The 22,139-nt window shown below is 44.9% G+C and overlaps 1 protein-coding gene across 5 annotated transcripts in view; it reads left to right on the top strand.

Moving 5' to 3' along the window:
• The window catches only part of MYT1 (myelin transcription factor 1), a 105,508-nt gene that overhangs the window by 77,880 nt on the left and 5,489 nt on the right, over window positions 1-22,139 (top strand). For 3 of the 5 annotated variants that reach the window (XM_077460374.1, XM_077460372.1, XM_077460375.1), the window contains 8 exons: window positions 210-272; window positions 390-458; window positions 4,548-4,610; window positions 7,362-7,445; window positions 16,329-16,550; window positions 18,970-19,061; window positions 19,899-20,002; window positions 20,773-20,916. In XM_077460374.1, coding sequence (XP_077316500.1) covers window positions 210-272; window positions 390-458; window positions 4,548-4,610; window positions 7,362-7,445; window positions 16,329-16,550; window positions 18,970-19,061; window positions 19,899-20,002; window positions 20,773-20,916 — 841 coding nt within the window. The remainder of the gene's footprint in view (window positions 1-209; window positions 273-389; window positions 459-4,547; window positions 4,611-7,361; window positions 7,446-16,328; window positions 16,551-18,969; window positions 19,062-19,898; window positions 20,003-20,772; window positions 20,917-22,139) is intronic. The other 2 variants (XM_077460377.1, XM_077460373.1) reach the window with 1 other exon arrangement.

Here is a 22,139-nt window from a genome sequence, read left to right as displayed (position 1 = left end):
AACCTCTGGCACAAAGGAAATGATGCCGTATGACACATGCAGATGCTTCATTTTCCCATTTGCTCTTGATAAATGACAGCTGTTCTCTGATTGGTAGCTGCAGGCAATGCGGATCCAGATTTTTAGAAAATGAGGCCTTCTAGTCATTGCCAAGGTCTGTGTGATGCCTATTCTGTGCCAGGCTCTAATACCGTCTTCTCTCCCCACAGTTGCCCAACCCCGGGATGTGATGGCAGTGGGCATATCACAGGGAACTATGCCTCCCACCGCAGGTTAGTGGTTTCTGCAATGCTCTTCTCCGCTTTGGCTTGCAGGCTGTTTAGTACTATCCCGCATTCTCCTTTTTTTTTTTGTTTTGCTTATCCGGATTTCTATCTGTTCTCTTTCAGCCTTTCTGGTTGTCCTCTTGCTGACAAGAGTCTCAGAAATCTCATGGCTGCCCATTCTGCTGATCTCAAGTATGTTTGCACTGAGATATGTCTGCACTTGCTGCTGCTGAAACTCCCACTGCCTCTGCCTGTCCTCTTCCCCCTGCTCTTGTATCCTCCTGCTTCATGCCAAAATCTGCTTAGATTGACCCGATTTGATCTCCCCTGTCAATTGTACAAAAATACGCTCAAATGGGGATGGTAGGAAATATAAGAAAACGCCCCTGCAAACTCCATCCAAATTAGGTCACTGGTTGTAGTCAAGCAAAGGATCCCTTTACTGCAAGGAAAAAGTGCAAAATACTAAGTCGCCATTCTCTAAGCGACCTATAGTCATGGTACCCTGGCAGCTGCTTGAAGTTTGGTTGTGAAATACACTATATTACCAAAAGTATTGGGACGCCTACCTTTACATGCACATGAACTTTAATGGCACCCCAGTCTTAGTCCGTAGGGTTCAATATTGGAGTTGGCCCACCTTTCGCATCTATAACAGCTTCAACTCTTCTGGGAAGGCCGTCCACAAGGTTTAGGAGTGTGTCTATGGGAATGTTTGACCATTCTTCCAGAAGAGCATTTGTGAGGTCAGGTACTGATGTGGACTCCACTTGAAATCATCCCAAAGGTGTTCTATTGGGTTGAGGTCAGGATTGTCAAGTTCTTCCACCCCATGCTCACTCATCCATGTCTTTATGGAGCTTGCTTTGTTTCCTGGTTTGTAGTCATGTTGGAACAGGAAGGGCCCATCCCCAAACTGTTCCCACAAAGATGGGAGCATGAAATTGTCCAAAATGTCTTGGTATTCTGACGCCTTAAGATTTCCCTTCACTGGAACTAAGTGGCCAAGCCCAACCATTGAAAAACAACCCCACACCATAATCCCCCCTCCACCAAATGATTTGGACAAGTGCACAAAGCAAGGTCCATAAAGACACGGATGAGCAAGTTTGGGGTGGAAGAACTTGACTGGCCTGCACAGTCCTGACCTCAACCCGATAGAACACCTTTGGGATGAATTAGAGCAGAGACTGCGAGCCAGACCTTCTCATCCAACATCAGTGCCTGACCTCACAAATGCGGTTCTGGAAGAATGGTCAAACATTGCCATAGACACGCTCCTAAACCTTGTAGACAGCCTTCCCAGAAGAGTTGAAGCTGTTATAGTGAGTAAAGGCAGGCGTTCCAATACTTTCGGTAATATAGTGTACCTCAATTAATTACTAACTTCCCTACAATCCACCTCAAAAGCTGCCATGGTAAAAGAAAAACAGTATAGAGCAGAGGTCTCCAAACTTTCTAAACAAAGGGAGAGTTTACTGTCTTTCGGACTTCAGGGACTGTGGCCATTGGAAGTATAAATTGTTCTGGCATCAGTGGGAGGTAACAGTATATCTTTGGCATTAGGGGTAGGAATAGTGCACCATCATTGGTGTCAGTGGGAGGAATAGTGCCCCATCATTGGTGCCAGTGGGAGGAATAGTGCCCCATCATTGGTGTCAGTGGGAGGAAAAGGTGTCATTGGGAGGAATAGTGCCCCATCATTGGTGTCAGTGGGAGGAATAGGTGTCATTGGGAGGAATAGTGCCCCATCATTGGTGTCAGTGGGAGGAATAGTGCCCCACCCTTGGTGTCAGTGGGAGGAATAGTGCCCCATCATTGGTGCCAGTGGGAGGAATAGTGGCCCATCATTGGTGCCATTGGGAGAATTGTGCCCTGTTGTGGATGTCAGTGGGAGGAATAGGAACTGAGGACTCCAAACTTTCTAAACAAAGGGATAGCTTACTGTTCTTCACACTTTTGGGGGGAATCAAACTTGGGCCATTAGAACTATAAAATGTCCTAACATCAGTGGGTGGCAGTGCATCTTTGTCATTATGGGTAGGAATGGGTGATCCATCATTATTGTCAATCGTAGGAATAGTGCCCCATCATTGGTGTTAAACGGAGGAATAGTGCCCCATCATTGGTGTCATTTGGAAAAATAGTACCCCATCATTGATGTAATTCGGAGGAATAGTGCCCTATCATTGGTGTCAATTGGAGGAATAGTGCCCCATCAGTGGTGTCATTGGGAGAAATAGTGTCCTGATGTTGATGTCAGTAACAGAAACTATGCCCTATTGTTGGTGTCAGCTTGAAGACAAATAAAGGCAAGCAAAGGGCCGCATTTAGCCCCTGGGCCAAAGTTTGGAGACCACTGGTATAGAAGAACATTGACTAAAGCTGGTCATATATCTTACAGTTTGTAGAATATCAAACAACCACATAGCACCACATGCCCTGCCTGACTGTATACAAATGGAATGGATTGGTTTAATAGACCTTTATATTGTACAATTAGGTTGTAATGCCTATGGCCAGAATTTAGTAGGCCTACAAAATGTTGCTCCAAAAAATACACACACATCATTGGAAAGTCCAGTTATGGCATTTCCTTCCCCTACCCTCCTCTTTTACAGCATTATGTTTAATCCTAAAAGATACATGTGCTCTAAAGGATTATTCCACCTTTTGCCAGTTGCTGCTAAATTATTCTTCAGGACATTATCAGGTATTTAAACCACCCTACCCATTGATATGTTTGTACAGGATTTTGAAATGTCCATTGTCCCTAATGGTATGCCTCTCAATGACCTCTACCTGGGTATTTTAGCTATTGGAAGTCCAAGTACAGCTTATTATAGTCGGATTTAGCTTTTTTCAGTTAGAAAAATCAGAAACTAGCAAATTTTGAACTTGGCTGAATGTTTGTATGCAGATCCTCAGACCTGCAGGCTCATCACTTAACTTCTGTCTGTTTCACGTGCTCACCGGGTTTTTATTTCAAATGCTTGGTGGGCAGAATTAAAGTGACTGTAGACAAAAGTAGCCGCACATACCATGAACAAGGTGACTTTCAAGGTACCTCCAATAGTAACTCAAATATAGAATATTAGATAAAACGGAAAGTATTGTATATATTCAATTTTTTTAATAAAAAACGAACCCAAAAGTGGCCTAAAAACTCATAATCTACAATATCTTTCATTAACCATAATGCATATAAAGGAGAGTATAAATACAAAATGAGAACCAAGGTCTACGCGTTTCGTGGTAAACATCTGCTTCTGCAGGACTCTTCTGGTCTCAAATGTGTCCTCTCACTGTCTATAAAGGTCATAACCAACATCTTCTGGCTCGGAATATCTGGTTTCTCAGAAAGGTGGAATAAACTTTTACATTTTCAAAACAAGCTCAATCAATTGTGAAAAAAAAACAAAAAAAAAACTCTAAGCAGATTTTGTCTATGTTTCTTCACGGCAAATTGCCATGCCTGCTTGCATGAAATTTTTTTTAAAGTTAACGGCAAAAAAGAAAAAAAAAGGATGTCAAAATTATCTGTAACAATCATCATTGTATAGAGATGACAAATTGTCTTAAAAATTCATTGTATCATTCATTGTAACCAAGGACAAGCTATAGCTTGATTGTCCACCATTGGCTTCATATAGTGGTCTTGACTAAAGATTGTAAGCCCTTGTACACACGGTCGGAGATTCCGACAACCAAATCCGTCGGAGTAATTCCGACAGTTTAATTCCGGAAGAGGTCCGGAAGTGATGTTGCATACACACGGTCGGACTAAGTTGTCGGAGAATTAGATTGTACATAACGTGATGACGTTATTTTGTTACGACGGGACTACCTTCAGGCTAGTAGCCAATAGCTTTGGTCTAGGAATTTGATCTGAGCATGAGTGGCACTTTGTCCGTCGGAGTAGGCTACACATGATCGGAGTATGTCCGATAGGAGCATTTTGTCGGAAAATTTTACCGGCAAGTTGGAAAACCTGGTCCGTCGGATATTCTGACGGAAACAGTCCGATGCAGACCACACACAGTCAGAATATCCGACAAAACGGTCCGATAGGAAACATTCCGTCGGAATCTCCGACCATGTGTACAAGGGCTTAGACAGTTTTCAGGAGCCGGAATGGTTCCCAGACGTTTGTTCTTTACATGAACAGATGTACCATTGTAAAAAAAAGTTCAATTATTCTTTACTGTCTTTACAGTAAGAAAAGTCCTAGGTGAAATAAGCTGGAGGCTTAACTTCCTTCTTTTGTTTGGTTTTCTTCAGGTGCCCCACTCCAGGATGTGACGGCTCCGGACACATTACAGGGAATTATGCGTCTCATCGGAGGTATGGTCCCCTGAGACATCATTATGTTTCTTTTTTATGTTCCTACAACACACGGGAGAAACCTTTTCCATGACTTGCATTATGATCCTCATCACAGCAGGAAAATAATGCAAGCCTGTTCTGTGTTATCTACATCAGGTTGTTGGAGCAAGCATGCCAGGTTGATGGTGCTTCCTCAAGGCATAGCATTAAAGCGGGAGTCCGCCGGGACTCCGCGTTTTTTTTTTTTTTTAAGTCAGCAGCTACAAATACTGCAGCTGCTAACTTTTAAAATAGTGACACTTACCTGTCCAGCGCGCCCGCGATGTCGGCACCCGAAGCCGATCTCTAGATCGACACTCGAGTGCTGCCGCCGCCATCTTGGATATGGGAATCAGGAAATGGAGCCTTTCGGCTTCATTTCCCGGTTCCCTACTGCGCATGCGCGAGCCGCGCTGCGCAATGAGGACGGTCCCCGCTGCCTCTGGGATCTGTGTGTTTCCCAGCAGGCAGCGGGGCACTTGCGGAAGGGGGCGGGCACTTGCGGAAAGGGGCGTAATGTACGCCCCTTTCTGCAGAGAGCTAGCCCGGAAGTGGGTGCAGTTACCTGGATTATCCAGGTAACTGCACCCCCCTCCCCCCTGAAAGGTGCCAATTGTGGCGCCGGAGGGGGGGAGGAATCCGATGAGTGGAAGGTCCATTTTAGGGTGGACCTCCGCTTTAAGTCATGTCATTTTCTAGCTTGTCATTTTGTGGACATCTTACTTATTGGCTGAAGAAATAGAGCAACAAAAATGGCTTGCTTTCTTCTCTTCTCCAGAGTTCCAAGTTCTTGTAATGTTTGGCTCCGCCTACCCTGCCCAGGCATTACAAGATAGTTACCTACAATATTTTCATATCATAAAACAATCCAGAAAGAAGGCCATGCTGACTTTGTTCCAAACTTTCTAAACAAGGGGCAGTTTGCTGTCCTTCAACCTTTAGGTCCCTTTCACACATGTGGACAGTATGTCAGTATTTCATCCATCCGTTTGCGGGTGAAATACAGACATACATGCATCCCTATGGGACAGCGGGTGTCTGCGGATGAACATCCGCAGACACCCGCTATTGTCCGCCTCCGCAACAGTCCGATTCTGCAGACGGAGGAAAATCCTATTTTTCTATCCGTCTGCAGAGCGGATCTGATGAACACGGACAGACGGTCCGTGCTCATCCGATCCCCCATAGAGGAGAGCGGAGAGAGCTGACAGGGCGGTCCCTGCACAGTGTGCGGAGACCGCCCTGTCCGCCGCCAGCTCAGCGGGGACAACGGAGCGATCCCCGCTGAGCAAGCGGATCACCACGGGGTGGATCATTACTGATCTGCCCCGTGTGAAAGGGGCCTTAGGGGGGCTGGACTGTGGTCAGCGGGAATATAATTTTTTTCTGGCACCAGTGGGAGTAAACAGTGTCCCAACTTTAGTGTCCTTGGGAGGAATAGTGCCCCATTGTTGGTGTCAGTGATAAGACTAGCGGCCTGTTGTTGATGTCAGTGGGAAGAATAGTTCTCCATTGTTGGTGTCACTGGGAAGAATAGTGCCCGGTTGTTGATGTCAGTGGCAGGAATTATGCTCCAGTGTTGGTATCAGTGGGCTGAATGGAGTCTCGTATCAGTGTGATGAATAGTATGCCCCAAGGGCCGGATAAAAACAAGCAAAGGGTCACAGTTTGGAGACCACTGTTCTAAAGGCAGAACTGAGGAGTTTGACAAAGACATCCCACCACAAAGATTGGATGGACCTTCCTTTAAAACAGTGGTTTCTAAATGGTGGCTCTGGGGACGATTGCAGCCCTTTGCTTGCCTTTATCCGGCCCTTTGGGACACTACTCCTCTCACCGAAACAAGACACTATTCCGCCAACTGACACCAACAATGAAGCACAATAGCTCCCACTGACACCAATGATGGGGCACTATTCCTCCCAATGATGAGCCACTACTCCTCCCCCTAATACCAAATGTGGCAATGTTTACTCCCACTGATGCCAGGACAATTTCCACTGCTACTGGCCATAGTCTGGCCCCCATAGAGTCTACAGGACAATAAACTGGCCCTTTGTTCAGAAAGTTTGGAGACCCCTGCTTTAAAAGGGTGTGTGCACCCCATGCTATTATGTTGATTATTGAGAAGCCTGGTGGATTGAGTAAAGCCCTTGCGTCCTATTTCTTGAAGACTCTTGAAAATACCCTAGTTCCTGGCTCTGTTTCCACCCACATTAGAGCACTAAGCATCCTCATCGTGTGGTGTTCCCATTTCTTCTTTAACATAAAATAATGTAAAAACCCAACAGGGAGAATGGGACCATCATAATTTGCCATGACAGATGACGTGCCTTGGTGACCCAAGTGCCCTGGCCATCAAGAGATACAGGAAGCAGTCAAGTTAAATAACCTTTTGCCATCATCCACCAACTACTGACATATCATGAAAGCCTTGCCTTGATACAAGTATTGCTTGCCAAACTGAAAACCTTTTTTTAAATGACATTTGAATGACTTGATACCGTTCCTGGAAAGAGAAGCCTTTGCATTTGAATAGCCTTGAGAAAAGCGATTGGTTTAATTGCCCCGGGGACCCAGCAGTGTCTGACTGACTGGCCTTCATTTCCCTTAGAACCCTCCTTATAGCATCTGCCAGGCCACTCAGGTGAACAGAAGCCTGGGAATAGAATGTACGCTATCTCAGCACACCATACGGCAATAATTACATCCTCTTCTTTCGATTTACAGCTTGTCAGGTTGTCCTCGTGCCAAGAAAAGCGGAATGAAGGTTACGCCCACGAAAGACGACAAGGACGACCCAGAACTCCTGAAGTAAGTACCTCACGTGAACGTGCTCAGGATAAAAAAAAATAAAGGCTTGTCAAGCTATGAAGAATGAAGGCAAACACAAAATATACAAATACAATCACATTTTTTGTATATAGTGTCAGTCTGAAAAGAAATCCCAAAGGAGTATATTTATAATTGTATGGGGTTATTTATATAACACCTACGATTGGTGCAGCACTTTACATTCACATCAGGCTCTGCCCCCAAGGAGCTTACAATCTAAGGTCTCTACCTCACATTCATACATCAGAAAACAAAGGCCAATTTAAACAGGAGCCAATCAACCTACCAGCATGTCTCGTGAGTGTGGGAGGAAACTGGAGTACCTGAGGGAAAACCCACCCAACAGGAACATGCAAACTTCATGGGCGTAGTGTTGTGGCTGAGGTTCCAACCAATGACCCTATAAAAGATTTTTAATGCAAGTTTCAGAAAAGTTTGTTGGCCAAAAAAATCTATTTCTGTTTGTATTCTTGATTGGCTCAGCATGCAATAGTAGCCAGTGTACCACGCAATCCCATCCTCAAGTAATAAAAAGGGGGCGGGGCTGGGACACCACCATAAAAGTTAGGCTGCTGTCAAAGGTCAAAGAAACCTCAAAGCTGAACTCCAGCCAAAACTTTTTTTTTTTTAAGTATAAAGTTTAGGATAGTCCTGATAGTAAATCATTTTGTTGCATTTTTACCTATGTCTGTAACCCCTGATGGGCATATTACACCTCACTTCCTGTCCCCGTGACAACGGGACTAAAAAATAGGGTGGGGGGAAGGAGGTGGTTGTCACTTGGATAAGAAGACAGAGGTTTTAACGTTTCCCTTTGGTTTCTGTACCAACTGGAGAGATCTTCAGCCGCTTCTCATCAATCTAACTGTGGCAGTACCCACTTAGTCTATACAGAACAAGAATACAATGCATGCGATATCACTTTTATACTATGATGGCAGTGAGAGAAAATGGGTGTGGCCTCTATAATTGATTGCTAAAGATAAAAATTAAGAAACTCATACCCATCATCCTAGAATTCTAGAAATAAGGAATTGGGAGCCTGGTCCCCAACCAGGCTGCCACAAGGACATGGGGGCAATTGGACATGGGGGCAATTGGACAATTGGACATGGGGCAATTGGACATGGGAGCAATTGGACAATTGCCCCCATGTCCTTGTGGCAGCCTGGTTGGGGACCAGGCTCCCAATGTCTTATTCCTATGATGCCAGTAAGGAGAACAGGAGGGCCCGATCTGAGTGTAGTATATTACAAATTTATTGTGGAGAAAGACAAATGGCAACTCACATGTGGCAGATAAACACATCAACATGTATTTATCCGCCGCATGTGAGTTGCCAATTATGTTTCACCACAATGAATTTGTAATATACTACATTCAGATCTCTCCCTCCTGTTCTCCTTACTTGTTCATCCAGAGATTCCTCGGTCTCCTAAGCCCTTGTACACACGGTCGGAGATTTCGTCAGAATGTTTCCTATCGGACTGTTTTGTCGGATATTCCGACTGTGTGTGGTCTGCATCAGACTGTTTCCGTCGGAATATCCGACGGACCAATTTTTCCAACTTACCGGTAAAATTTTCCAACAAAATGCTCCGATCGGACATACTCCGATCATGTGTAGCCTACTCCCACGGACAAAGTGCCACGCATGCTCAGATCAAATTCCTAGACCAAAGCTATTGGCAACTAGCCTGAACATAATCCAGTCGTAAAGAAATAACGTAATCACGTTATGTACAATCGGATTTTCCGACAACTTAGTCCGACCGTGTGTATGCAACATCACTTCCGGACCTCTTCCGGAATTAATCCGTCGGAATTACTCCGACAGATTTGGTTGTCGGAATCTTCGACCGTGCGTACAAGGGCTAAGAGGTGCTGTATGAAGTGCCTGAGGCCAGCAGAGAGTCATCCCTGGAGATCCAGTTGGACCTTACGGATTTTATGCTGATCTCATTAGCCCATTATTGTGTTCACTCTTTGCACCACATTCACCCTTTTATTATATATTCTGATACACCGGGCTTTTTTCTCAGACAATAGATACAGGTACTCCCCATTTCCGAGTCACCTCTTGTCTCCGCCCTCTATCCACCTCTAAGCAACACCCCTTGGTTCCACCACCTATGTTGAGAATACAGAACCAAGTATCATTTTCAGTACTAAGTAGTTTTGTATGGAATTTACTCATGAAAGGCAATAAAATGGGTCCTCTGCAACAATAGATCTCCCCAGCAACTATAGATCCCCACAGCAACAATAGATCCCCACAACAATACATCTCCCAGTATCCAGCAATAATAGACACACACTCCCCTCCCCCCCCAACAGTAGATCTCTCCCATCAACAATTGAATCCCCAGAAACAATAGAACTCCCCCACCAGCAGCAATAGACCTCCCCAACAACTATAGATCCCCACAGCAACAACAGATACATTCAAACAAAAGGTCCACACTGCTCACAAGTGAGCCAGCTCCAACAGCATGATCTCCTCACTGCAGGGAGCCCACCCAGTCGCAGCTGAAGCAATAATGAAAGGAAAGTCCGGATGGATGCACATCAAACTGAGATCCAAATGCCTTTCTTCACATAAAACCATGAATAACACGAGGAGCACTACATGTACAAGCCAGGGAGACTCAGCTTACATGTTTCGCACACGAATTGTGCTTTATCAAAGCAACAATAGATCTCCCCAGCAACTATAGATCCGCACAGCAACAATAGATCCATTCAGCAACAACAGATCCCCTCAGCAACATTAGTTCCCTCCCAGCAGAGCCCCAGAGCAACAATAGACCCGTTTAGCCGCAATAGATCTCCCAGCAAGAATAGATTCCTTCCTGAAACTATAAATCCCCCACAGAAACAATAGATCCCCACAACAATACATCTCCCAGTATCCAGCAAAAATAGACCCTCCAACCCCCAACAGTAGGTTTCTCTCATCAACAATTGAACCCCAGAAACAATGGACCTCCCCCCACCAGCAGCAATAGACTTCCCCAACAGCAATAAATCCCCCCAGCGACAATAGATTCCTCAGCAGCCAGCATTAATAGAGCCTCCAGCACATCCCAGCAACCCTTGGCATAATATACTTTTAGTGCTGGAGGTGGCAGAACTGTATTGCCGGGCCCTGCTGATACATACTATTACACTATCGCAACTGAAAACCTGATTTCGGCTGGTTTGCTGGATTTCCTGCAAATTATACATGAAAATGATGGCTTAAAATAATTTCACTACTTTATTGTACTTTGTGTCTTACTGAGGAGGATGTCACCATATTTAAAAAAAACAAAAAAAACAGTCCCTTGTTCTCAAGAACGGCGCAGGGCGATATCAGCCAGGGATGAAGAATGAAACGCATTTAAGCGGCGGGCTCCCGTCGGCATCGAGTGACAGTCACCATGGTGAGCGCATCACGTAGAAGCAACACATTTATGAACCCCCACAGCTGCCAATTGCCTCTGGCCCCTCGGGGGCAGGAGAGCGGCCTTCTATCAATAGTCACCCCCAGCGGTTGGGCTAAGTTTTCTGGAATGGAAGCTATTCTGCGGCAGCGGCGGGATGCCGCGCGCCACTCAGGATACAAGACTGAGCTATGCAGCCACCCACTGGGCAACGAGCAATTCCGAACCCATCGCCACGTTAATTATCCTTCAAAGAAGCCATCACAGATGTTAACACAAATAACTCTCGTTGCAATTACCCCCACGTGACAAGCCACATTTTTCAATGGAATCTTTCTTGCTGTTAAAGGAAAATGTAGGCCTAAGTAAAAAAAATATATATATATATATACTATATTGTCAAATGTATTGGGATGCCTGCCTTTACACGCACATGGGCTCAATATTGAGTTGGCCCACCCTTTGCAGCTATAACAGCTTCAACTCTTCTGGGAAGGCCGTCCACAAGGTTTAGGAGTGTGTCTATGGGAATGTTTGACCATTCTTCCAGAAGCACATTTGTGAGATCAGGCACTGATGTTGGACAAGAAGGTCTAGCTCGTAGTCTCATCTCATCCTCAATTCATCCCAATGGTGTTCTATCAGGTTGAGGTCAGGACTCTGTGAAGGCCAGTCAAGTTCTTCCATCCGAAACTCGCTCAATCATGTCTTTATGGACCTTGCTTTGTGCACTGGTCCAAATCATTTGGTGGAGGGGGGATTATGGTGTGGGGATGATTTTCAGGGGTTGGGTTTGGCCCCTTAGTTCCAGCAAAGGGAACTCTTAAGGCGTCAGCATACCAAGACATTTTAGACAATTTCATGCTCCCAACTTTGTGGGAACAGTTTAGGGATGGTCCCTTCCTGTTCCAACATGACTGCACACCAGTGCACAAAACAAGGTCCATAAAGACATGGATGAGCGAGTTTGGGGTGGAGGAACTTGACTGGCCTGCACAGAGTCCAGACCTCAACCTGATAGAACACCTTTGGGATGAATTAGAGTGGAGACTGCGAGCCAGGCCTTCTCTCCAACATTAGTACCTGACCTCACAAATGCTCTTCTGGAAGAATGGTCAAACTTTCCCATAGACACCCTCCTAAACCTTGTGGACGGCCTTCCCAGAAGAGTTGAAGCTGTTATAGCTGCAAAGGGTGGGCCAACTCAAAATTGAACCCTACGGACTAAGACTGGGATGCCATTAAAGTTCATGTGTGTGTAAAGGCAGGTGTCCCAATACTTTCGGTAATATGGTGTATATCCTAATTTCCATACCTGATGACAACGTGTGGAGACATCTCCTGGGGGGACACCAACCACAGCAAGAACACCATTTTTTAGTACAGTCAGGTAGGACGGGAACCTCGGTTTTCTTATTCTTTTGGTAATATAGGTTATGTGCATGGGGGTTCAGCTTGAAATAAGTATAGTCCTACTAATTCCTTCCTTATATTAAATACACATCATCCGTGCACACCAGCTGAATTTGTGGATCAGACGTTTGGAAGTCCTGCACTGGCTGCTAATGTAAGAAGTAAAGATCCAACTGATATATGTTTGAGGAACTGGAAGTCACGTGGACAGCTCACAGAGTTCAGGCATGTGTTAAGAAATAGAGAAGGGACTCGCTAGAAAAAAAAAAATACAAGTTTAGAAAATGTAGATCTGACAGTCTCATATTTCAACTCTTGAAAGCTTGGAAGGGGTTCAAGTAGAGTATGTGGTCAGGGAGCCCCTGATAGCCCTGGCTGCACAGAAGGAGATATTCCAGTCTGGTAGTCACTGTTATAAATACTCGAGTAGATCCATTTTTGTGACTAGAAAAGCGTATCGCAGGAAATCCTCGGAGGGTGGAATGGGCACAGAAGACAGATGTTCAGCGCTCTGAGTTATTCCCTCAAACATGTCATAAAGTTTCTAATAGCCATGTAAATCTGCTAGATTAACTGCGATAGCGGTGCGGCGCTCCCCCTCTCTGGAGGACCTCCTAATTTGCTTGCAAATGTATCAGCGCACAGCAGCTTGCTTGCAATGTTTTCCTGGGTTCCTGCTGATCACAATATTAGGAGGAAATTGTGCGGCGCCGAGAGACAATTAAAGAAGGCCTCCGCTAAACTCTCCTTCACACAGCATAGCCCAGTTAACATGGCGTGCCCTCCGCTTCTAATTGCCTGGACCGTGCGGATAAATCCAAATCTAATGTGCCGCACACTTTTTCTGCTATTCAATCCAGTGGTAACCTAGAGCCCAGGGGGGGCATGCCAAACTGCACCCCCTCCCCCAAGATGTATGAGCATTACTGTATGTATCAGCAAAAATCCCCCCCGCCCCACCACCACAACTAATCTGCATGCTTACCCCTAAGCACAAATCCCCTCTTTTCTCACTACAAATTTGCCCCCCTAATGAAATCCCCCTCCCAGCACAAATCTTTGCCTTCTCCATCCCCCCAGCCCTCCTAGAACTAATCCTCCACCCCTGAAATTGCCCCCCCATTCCAAATCCCCCTCCTAGCACAAATATCCACCCCCGTCCTAACACAAATACCCCCCAATCACCCCTACTAGCACAAATCCTCCACCCCTAAAATTTGCCCTCTGATTGCCCATTCTTTCCCCCCATTCCACATCCCCTTCCTAGCACAAATACCCTCCCCCCAACACAAATGCCACCCAACCACCCCTACTAGCACTAATCCTCCACCCCTAAAATTGTCCCCCATTCCGAATCTCCCTCCTACCACTAATATTCACCCCCCTCCTAACACCAATACCCCCCCCCAATCACCCCTACTTGCACAAATCCTCCACCCCAAAAAATTTACTCTCTGAGTGCCCATTCTTTCCCTCCATTCCAAATCCCCCTCCTAGCACAAATATCCACCCCCCTCCTAACACAAATCACCCCTACTAGCACAAATCCTCCACCCCTAAAATTTGCCCTCTGAGTGCCTATTCTTTCCCCCCATTCCAAATCCCCTTCCTAGCACAAATACCTCCCAACACAAATGCCCCCCAATCACCCCTACTAGCACTAATCTTCCACCCCTAAAATTGTCCCCCCTTCCAAATCCCCCTCCTACCACTAATATCCACCCCCTCCTAACACAAATAACCCCCCAATCACCCCTACTAGCACAAATCCTTCACCCCTAAAATTTGCCCTCCGAGTGCCCATTCTTTCCCCCCATTCCAAATCCCCTTCCTAGCACAAATACCCCCCCAACACAAATACCCCCCCTATCACCCCAACAAGCACAAATCCTCCACCCCTAAAATTTTCCCTCTGAGTGCCCATTCTTTCCCCCCATTCCAAATCCCCCTCCTAGCACTAATATCCACCCCCCTCCTAACACAAATAACCCCCCCATCACCCCTACTAGCAGAAATCCTCCACCCCTAAAATTTGCCCTCTGAGTGCCCATTCTTTCCCCCCCCATTCCAAATCCACTTCCTAGCACAAATACCCCCCTAATACAAATACCCCCAATCACCCCTACTAGCACACGCCCCCATCCCAAAAAAAAATACAAGTTTCTCCTCCTAGAATAAATCTCCTCCTCCCCTCTACCATATCGCCTCTAGGACAAACTCCCTGAATCTGAACTCCTAGCATAAATCCTCCCAACACAAATCCCCCTGAGTCACCACACCTAGTACACCTACCCCTAAATTTCCCCTTCTGGAACAATTATTACCCCTCCCAATACAAATCCCCTCCCCCCTCAATTTGCCCTCTGAGTGCCCATTCTTTCCCCCCCATTCCAAATCCACTTCCTAGCACAAATACCCCCCTAATACAAATACCCCCAATCACCCCTACTAGCACACACCCCCATCCCAAAAAAAAATACAAGTCTCTCCTCCTAGAATAAATCTCCTCCTCCCCTCTACCATATCGCCTCTAGGACAAACTCCCTGAATCTGAACTCCTAGCATAAATCCTCCTCCCCCATCCCCCCTCCCAACACAAATCCCCCTGAGTCACCACACCTAGTACACCTACCCCTAAATTTCCCCTTCTGGAACAATTATTACCCCTCCCAATACAAATCCCCTCCCCCCTCAATTTCTGATGAGCACCTTGAGAATTAATTAAGAATTGTTACTCCATCCATCCAACCAGATATTGATGCTTTCGTTGATCAAAAAACAAATCTCACACTATATGAAATGGGAAAGCAGAAGGGGGATTGTCGCGGTGCTTACAGATAATAATGGAAACCATATATTTATTGAAAAATATATATAATTTAAATGAGAATAAAGTTAAAACAAAACAGGGCCAGTTCATTCAGGAATATTCAACATTTAAAGATGAAGGTGGTCATATGGCAATGTTCAGCTTAAACAAAGGTTTCATATTCGTATATTAGCCCGACATGTTTCGCCTACTAGCTTCATCAGGGGATATACGAATCAGTCAGGAAATGCATAAGACTGTACAAAAATACAAAAAAGAATTAAATAAGTACAAAATATCAAAGACATCATTAAATATACAGGTATACATGACTTGCCGAAGCCCGCCCCTAAGGGAGGAGAACCTACCACTTTACGGAAGTTTGGCGGGACGAGGTGCCAAATACTTGGGTGTTCTACCTTTAGCCGGGCATATTCAATATAAAAAATATCACACAAGTTTTAGGTTGCCCTCTCTTACTTTTATAATAAAAAATATTACAAAAAAAAGTTCTATTACTCAGATAGGTACATTATCAGTGATCGTCAACTTGTGATCTGCCCGACCTTTTCTGCTCATCAGTTATCCTTAATGTTGGTGTATTTTATGTGCGGCCCAAGACAATTCCTCTTCTTCCAACGTGGCCCAGGAAGGTCAAAAGGTTGGACACCCCTGATGTAAAACATTCTGATGGTTATTTGTGTTGCTCCTGTCATGCAGCTGCCCCCCGGAGCTCCCCTTTTACCGGAACCCCGTAATTCCCGCAACAGGAACGAGCACACTAACTCCGGCCGGTGTCTCGCGTCCTGATTGGATAGATTGATAGCAGTGCAGCCATTGGCTCCTGCTGCTGTCAATTAAATCCAATGACGCCGGCGCCAGGGGGGTGGGGCTGAGTCCTGCTGTCTGTGTCAATAGACGCAGCAGGACGGCGGAGCGCACCTGCATACGTTTCCCAAAGGAGTGCACTTCTTTGATGGGGCACTCGAGAAGAGGAGGCACCATGAGCACTGCTGAGGGACCCCAGAAGAGGAGGATCTTGGCCACTCTGTGCAAAACCAACTGCACAGTGGAGGTAAGTATAACATGTTTGTTATTTAAAAAAAATAAAAAAATTGGGTTTAGTAACCCTTTAAATATAGAATAGAAAGATAGAATGAATGAATAGAAAGATAGAATGTACATCATTTATATAACAAATTTCTCTCCAAACAGGTGTCCAGTGCCAGGGTGTGATGGACTGGGACACATCAGCGGAAAATACGCGTCTCACCGCAGTGCGTCCGGCTGCCCGCTAGCTGCCCGCAGGCAGAAAGAAGGAACCCTCAACGGATCTGCCTTTTCCTGGAAGTCTCTGAAAAACGAAGGCCCTTCCTGCCCAACGCCTGGCTGCGACGGATCAGGCCACGCTAACGGAAGCTTCCTAACCCACCGCAGGTAATGAAATGACAGAAAGACGTTAATAGATATAAGCTGGGCTCTGCACGTTCCAAACAGGAACGCCCATCTTCGGTATGGAGTTTGAAGGGCCAAGTCACCCACTGGCTTCTTATATGTCATGGAGACCAAATGGCAGCATTTCCCCCACTTTCTTGGCTCTGCTCATCTTGTTCCTTATTTTGTATAGCTGTCTACAGTTCCCACATTGCAGAGGTGCCTTGATACGGTAGTGGGGCTTTACACGTAACTTCAAATGTATACAACAAAAGAAAAACTGAGACGTTACGTTGAATTTTTTTTTTGTGCTGACTAGCTGAAAAGTGTGCTGGGCAGGGCCCCATACATAGCTCCCAACTGTCCCTGATTTCGAGGGACTGTCCCTGACTTGGAGCAATGTCCCTCTGTCCCTCATTCCTCCTCATGTGTCCCTCATTTTAGTCTGATCCATATAGATGTATATAAAATGCACTTTTTATCTTTCAAAAAGTGATTCCCAGCACTAAACCTTTCATCTGATTTCTAAATTGCCGAATTTGTACATTTTAAAAGCCAATATAAAGGAATAGTAGTGGTAAAATAAAAGCCCTTGTGGATTTAATTAAGCTTTTTTTTGGGTTAATTCTCCTTTAAGGGGGTGTGACAGGGGGCGTGTCCTATGCCTACATACATTTGCTAGTAGGTGTCCCTCATTCCCATCTAAAAATGTTGGGAGGTATGTCCCATACAGCCTATCTGACTGACCCCCCCCCCCCCCCCCCAACAGCCAAAAGTGAATGAAGACATAGCTTTATCAATCTCTTTCTCTGCAGCCTCAGTTGCACAGATGAATGAATAGGAAGCGCTCTGAGGCTTCCTGCTCATTCACAAACTGATGCATAGTAAACACTTACATACCGGAAGATTTTCCCCCTTCCTGACCAGGCCAATTTTTGCGATACGGCACTGCGTCACTTTAACTGACAATTGCCCATTCATGCGACGTTGTACCCAAACAAAATTGACGTCCTTTTTTTCCCCACCAATTTCTTTTGGTGGTATTTGATCACCTCTGCGGTTTTTATTTTTTTTGCGCTATAAACAAAAAAACAGCCAAAATGGTAACCAAAAAAAATATATTTTTTTTTACTTTTTGCTATAATAAATATCTCCCCAAAAAAAAACAAATTTCTTCATCAGTTTAGGCCAATATGTATTCTTCTGCATATTTTTGGTAAATAAATAAGCGTATATTGTTTGGTTTGTGCAAATTTTATAGCATCTACAAAATAGGGGATAGATTTATGGCATTTTTATTTTTATTTTTTACTAGTAATAGTAACTAATGATCTGTGATTTTTAACGGGACTGCAACATTGCGGCAGGCAGATCGGACACTTTTGACACTTTTTTGGAATCAGTGACATTTATACAGCGATCAGTGCTATAAAAATGCCCTGATTACTGTGTAAATGTCACTGGCAGGGAAGGAGTTACCACTAGGGGGCGATTAAGGGGTTAAATGTGTTCCCTGGGAGGTGTTTCTAACTTTGGGGGGGGGGGACTAACTGGAGGAGGAGAGAGATCGCTGTTCCTTATCACTAGGAAAAGCAGATCTCTCTTTCTCCTCCCCTGTCAGAATGGGGATCTGTCTGTTGACAGATCCCCGTTCTGGCTCTCTATCCCGTGATCGTCGGTGTCTGACACCACGGCTGCCGGCCAAGCGCCTTGGGTCCCCCATCTGTGCTGCGGGTGCGCCCATGTCTGCTATGGCTCTTCAACGAGCCGACATACACCATCGGAGATTTGTGGGAATGAGCCAACATGCCACTGTGTAATGACGGGGGCTGGTTGGCAAGTGGGTAAACACTGTTTGCTGTGCTTCAGTGATGAATGGACACAGGAGTGATTGGTACAATTTGCTCACTGTGTTTATTCAGCAAAGGAAGGGGCCAGTAAATTACATATTTACTGCTCCCTCTCCTGCTCTCCATCCTGAAACACCCCCTGTGTGCCCATAGCAGCTGCCAGCGGGAGAAGAGAGGAAGGAAGCCCGGCAGTGCTGCGACATGGGGGTCCGGACAGCAGAGGGAAGGGGGGCATGTGCTAGGTCCAATGCCCCTGCAGTGCAGCCAGAAGAACAAAGAAGAGCAGAAGCAGGCAGCACTGAAGGGAGAGACAGAAGAGGATCGGTGTCTGCAATAAGACAGAACAGCCGACCTTCCTGCTAGGCAGGTGCCTGGGCCCCCCTTTTGAAGTGATGGGGCCCAGTACATAAGGGCTGGCTGTACTCAGCAGGCCCTGTGTTGGGGAATGTTTGTATTGATCAGCGTATCGCCCTGCCCATGTGCACCATTCTCCCTTTAAATTGATCTGAGCCTCTGCCGTTGTTGCTTTGCCTACAGTAAATGACTCTGAATTTCTCTTTTTTTATCCGCAGCTTGTCAGGCTGTCCACGGGCTTCTTTTGCTTCCAAAAAGGGAAAACTCTCAGGTGACGAGCTTCTAGGGACAAAATTCAAAACCAGTGATGGTAAGTGTCCTAGATTTTATATAAATTTGCATTAAAAGTGATTGAAAAATCTTCGGCTTGGTCTCAGTGCTCCCGTTTCTCCAAGAGATAGGGACACAGTCACCTACTTCATCCACATGTCAACCAGGCAGGGATAAAAGGCCTTCACATTGCTGGCACTATATAAATCCTGGGTGATAATAATAATAATAATAATTTTGTCAACTATCAAGCCCAAGGAAGCTTCTGACTCCACAGCAGAGTCGTTCTTTGTCCTGATTCCAGCACTGGACGGAGCGCTGCACTGTGCCTAACAGCAACCATCTAGACAGGTCCCCTTTAAAGTCCTAATGGGTCCTAGAATATCCAATTTCAGATGAACTGGGCAGATATGTTGTTTTCTGTTGTTCTTAGATATAAATGCACCCTTACCAACTGTACCAAAAAGACAACTATTTCTAAAAGGAAAGTGATATACAATATGTAAAAGTCCTTTAACGACATGTCCACCTATGTCTAAAAGTCCTACAGAAATGATAGAAATGTGTTGTGCACATCCTAACTTCCACATCTGAGATTTCCACACCTCAAAACAGAGAAAACATTTGGTTTAAAGAAGAAAATATACATTAGAATGTTTTGGAACTTGTCATTGAGCACTCCTGATGTGCATTTTGCACAGATACATAGGTCGAAGAAGGAAAGTTGGGTGATTGGTCTTTAAAAACCCCAGTTAGGGTTTTTTGTTTCAGGTTTACCATATAAATACCAAGGTGATAGGAAGTTTATATAAAGCTATCGCTGTCAACATTTGGTTTGCTCTCCTGTGCCTTTCTGACAACTGGCTTCTTCTTTCAGTGTTAGAGAATGATGAAGAGATTAAACAGCTGAACAAGGAGATTAACGAGCTCACAGAGTCCAACACCGAGATGGAAGCAGACATGGTCAACCTACAGTCTCAGGTCAGTGACATTTATCAAAGTCTCTCTGACCCTCCAGCCTAGTTATATCTTTAGTGAATGGATAGGCTGCATTTTCAGTGATGTCACTGGTCTCTAGTGAATGGATAGGCTGCATTCTCAGTGATGTCACCGGTCTCTAGTGAATGGATAGGCTGCATTCTCAGTGATGTCACCGGTCTCTAGTGAATGGATAGGCTGCATTCTCAGTGATGTCACCGGTCTCTAGTGAATGGATAGGCTGTATTCTCAGTGAGGTCACCAGTCTCTAGTGAATGGATAGGCTGCATTCTCAGTGAGGTCACCAGTCTCTAGTGAATGGATAGGCTGCCTTCTCAGTGAGGTCACCGGTCTCTATTGAATGGATAGGCTGCATTCTCAGTGATGTCACTGGTCTCTAGTGAATGGATAGGCTGCATTCTTAGTGATGTCTCCAGTCTCTAGTGAATGGATAGGCTGCATTCTCAGTGATGTCACCGGTCTCTATTGAATGGATAGGCTGCATTCTCAGTGATGTCACTGGTCTCTAGTGAATGGATAGGCTGCATTCTCAGTGATGTCACTGCTCTCTAGTGAATGAATAGGCTGCATTCTCAGTGATGTCACCTTTCCCTTATGAATGAATAGGCTGCATACTCAATGATGTCACTGGTCTCTAAGGAACAAATAGGATGCATACTCAGTGATGTCACCGATTTCTAGTGAATGGATAGGCTGCATTCTCAGGTTTAATTCTGAAAATAATTAATGTTTTTTTTTTCTAATGATAACAGATAACATCAATGGAGAAGAATCTGAAGAACATTGAAGAGGAAAACAAGGTCATCGAGGAGCAAAATGATGCCCTATTTGTAGAACTTTCTGGACTAAGTCACGCCCTCATACGAAGTCTTACCAACATTCGCCTTCCACACTTGGTGAGTTATCTCACAGATAAACCCAAAAACCTCCTTTTTAAGACTAGACAGAACTTCAGCCAACTCCAAAAAGTCAAACTCCCCCATCACTTAATACCAAAAATGTGGTTCTAGATCTTTGTGAGTCATTTTTATAGCATACGTATTTATCATCCCAAACCAAATGCTGCTCCCATGCTTCACTTTTTTGCCTAACATTTTTTGACAGTTATAAAATGGTATTGTTTAAAAAATAGAGTTGTGCTTCAACACCTGAAAGTAAAAAATAAATGCTTACTAACATATAAGCCTCTGATGAATAATGACAATAGATAATGATGAGCCAATTAAACATCAATATTACTGAAAATCCACAGAGATCCCTTACCCAGTGGAAAGATTTGACCATCCAGTTTACCAATGTGTTTTGAAAGCCTATCTGGTCAGATTGCCATCTCCTTGATATCCCATGAGGAAAGGGCCCTGGCTGGGTATAAGCCACAAGCGATTCAGCTTGTGCAAGCGGGAAAGCGCGGTATTCATGTGGTAGTGGATTTCGCTTTGTTTGTCAGTGTGATCTGATATATCACGATGAGGATTTCCATTTATTGACTTTTTGCACCTTTATTTATATGGGGGACGTGATGCCATCTTATGGTACCCACCAAGGAACGTTTTCTAATTCCACCTAATCTCTATGGATATTTAGTAATATTGATGTTTGAGTGGCTCATCTTTATCTATTGTCATTATTCATCATAGGTTTATATGTTAGTAAGCATTTATTTTTTACTTTCATGTGTTAGCGCGCAATTCTATTTTTTAAACAGTATTTCCCCGTGTATATCTCACAAATGTTATTGCCTAGATCAGGGTTTCTCAACCGGGATCCATGTAACTCCAGGGTTCCTCCAGAGGTTGCTAGGGGTTCCTTGAGCATTGAGCAAGTTCTGCCTCTCAGATAAGCTCCCACTGACACCATTGATATTTTTAGCTATCTATAAGGGGGTAATTCTTCCCAATGACAAATTTAAGGAGCATTCTTCCTACCTACCATCACACTTAGCCCTTGTACACACGGTCGGACATTCCGACAACCAAATCCATCGGATTTTGTCCGAAACTGTTGCATACACACAGTCGGACAAGGTTGTCAGAAAATCCGATCGTACTTAACGTGATGATGTTATTTCGTTATGACGGGACTACGTTCAGGCTAGTAGCCAATAGCTTTGGTCTAGGAA

Source organism: Lithobates pipiens, unplaced genomic scaffold (assembly GCF_037356315.1).
Source record: "Lithobates pipiens isolate NorthernLeopardFrog02 unplaced genomic scaffold, aLitPip1_a1.2 Scaffold_28, whole genome shotgun sequence".
NCBI classification, from domain to species: Eukaryota; Metazoa; Chordata; class Amphibia; order Anura; family Ranidae; genus Lithobates; species Lithobates pipiens.
Note: the sequence above shows the minus strand (reverse complement) of the source record. Positions and strands in the feature narration are given on the sequence as shown.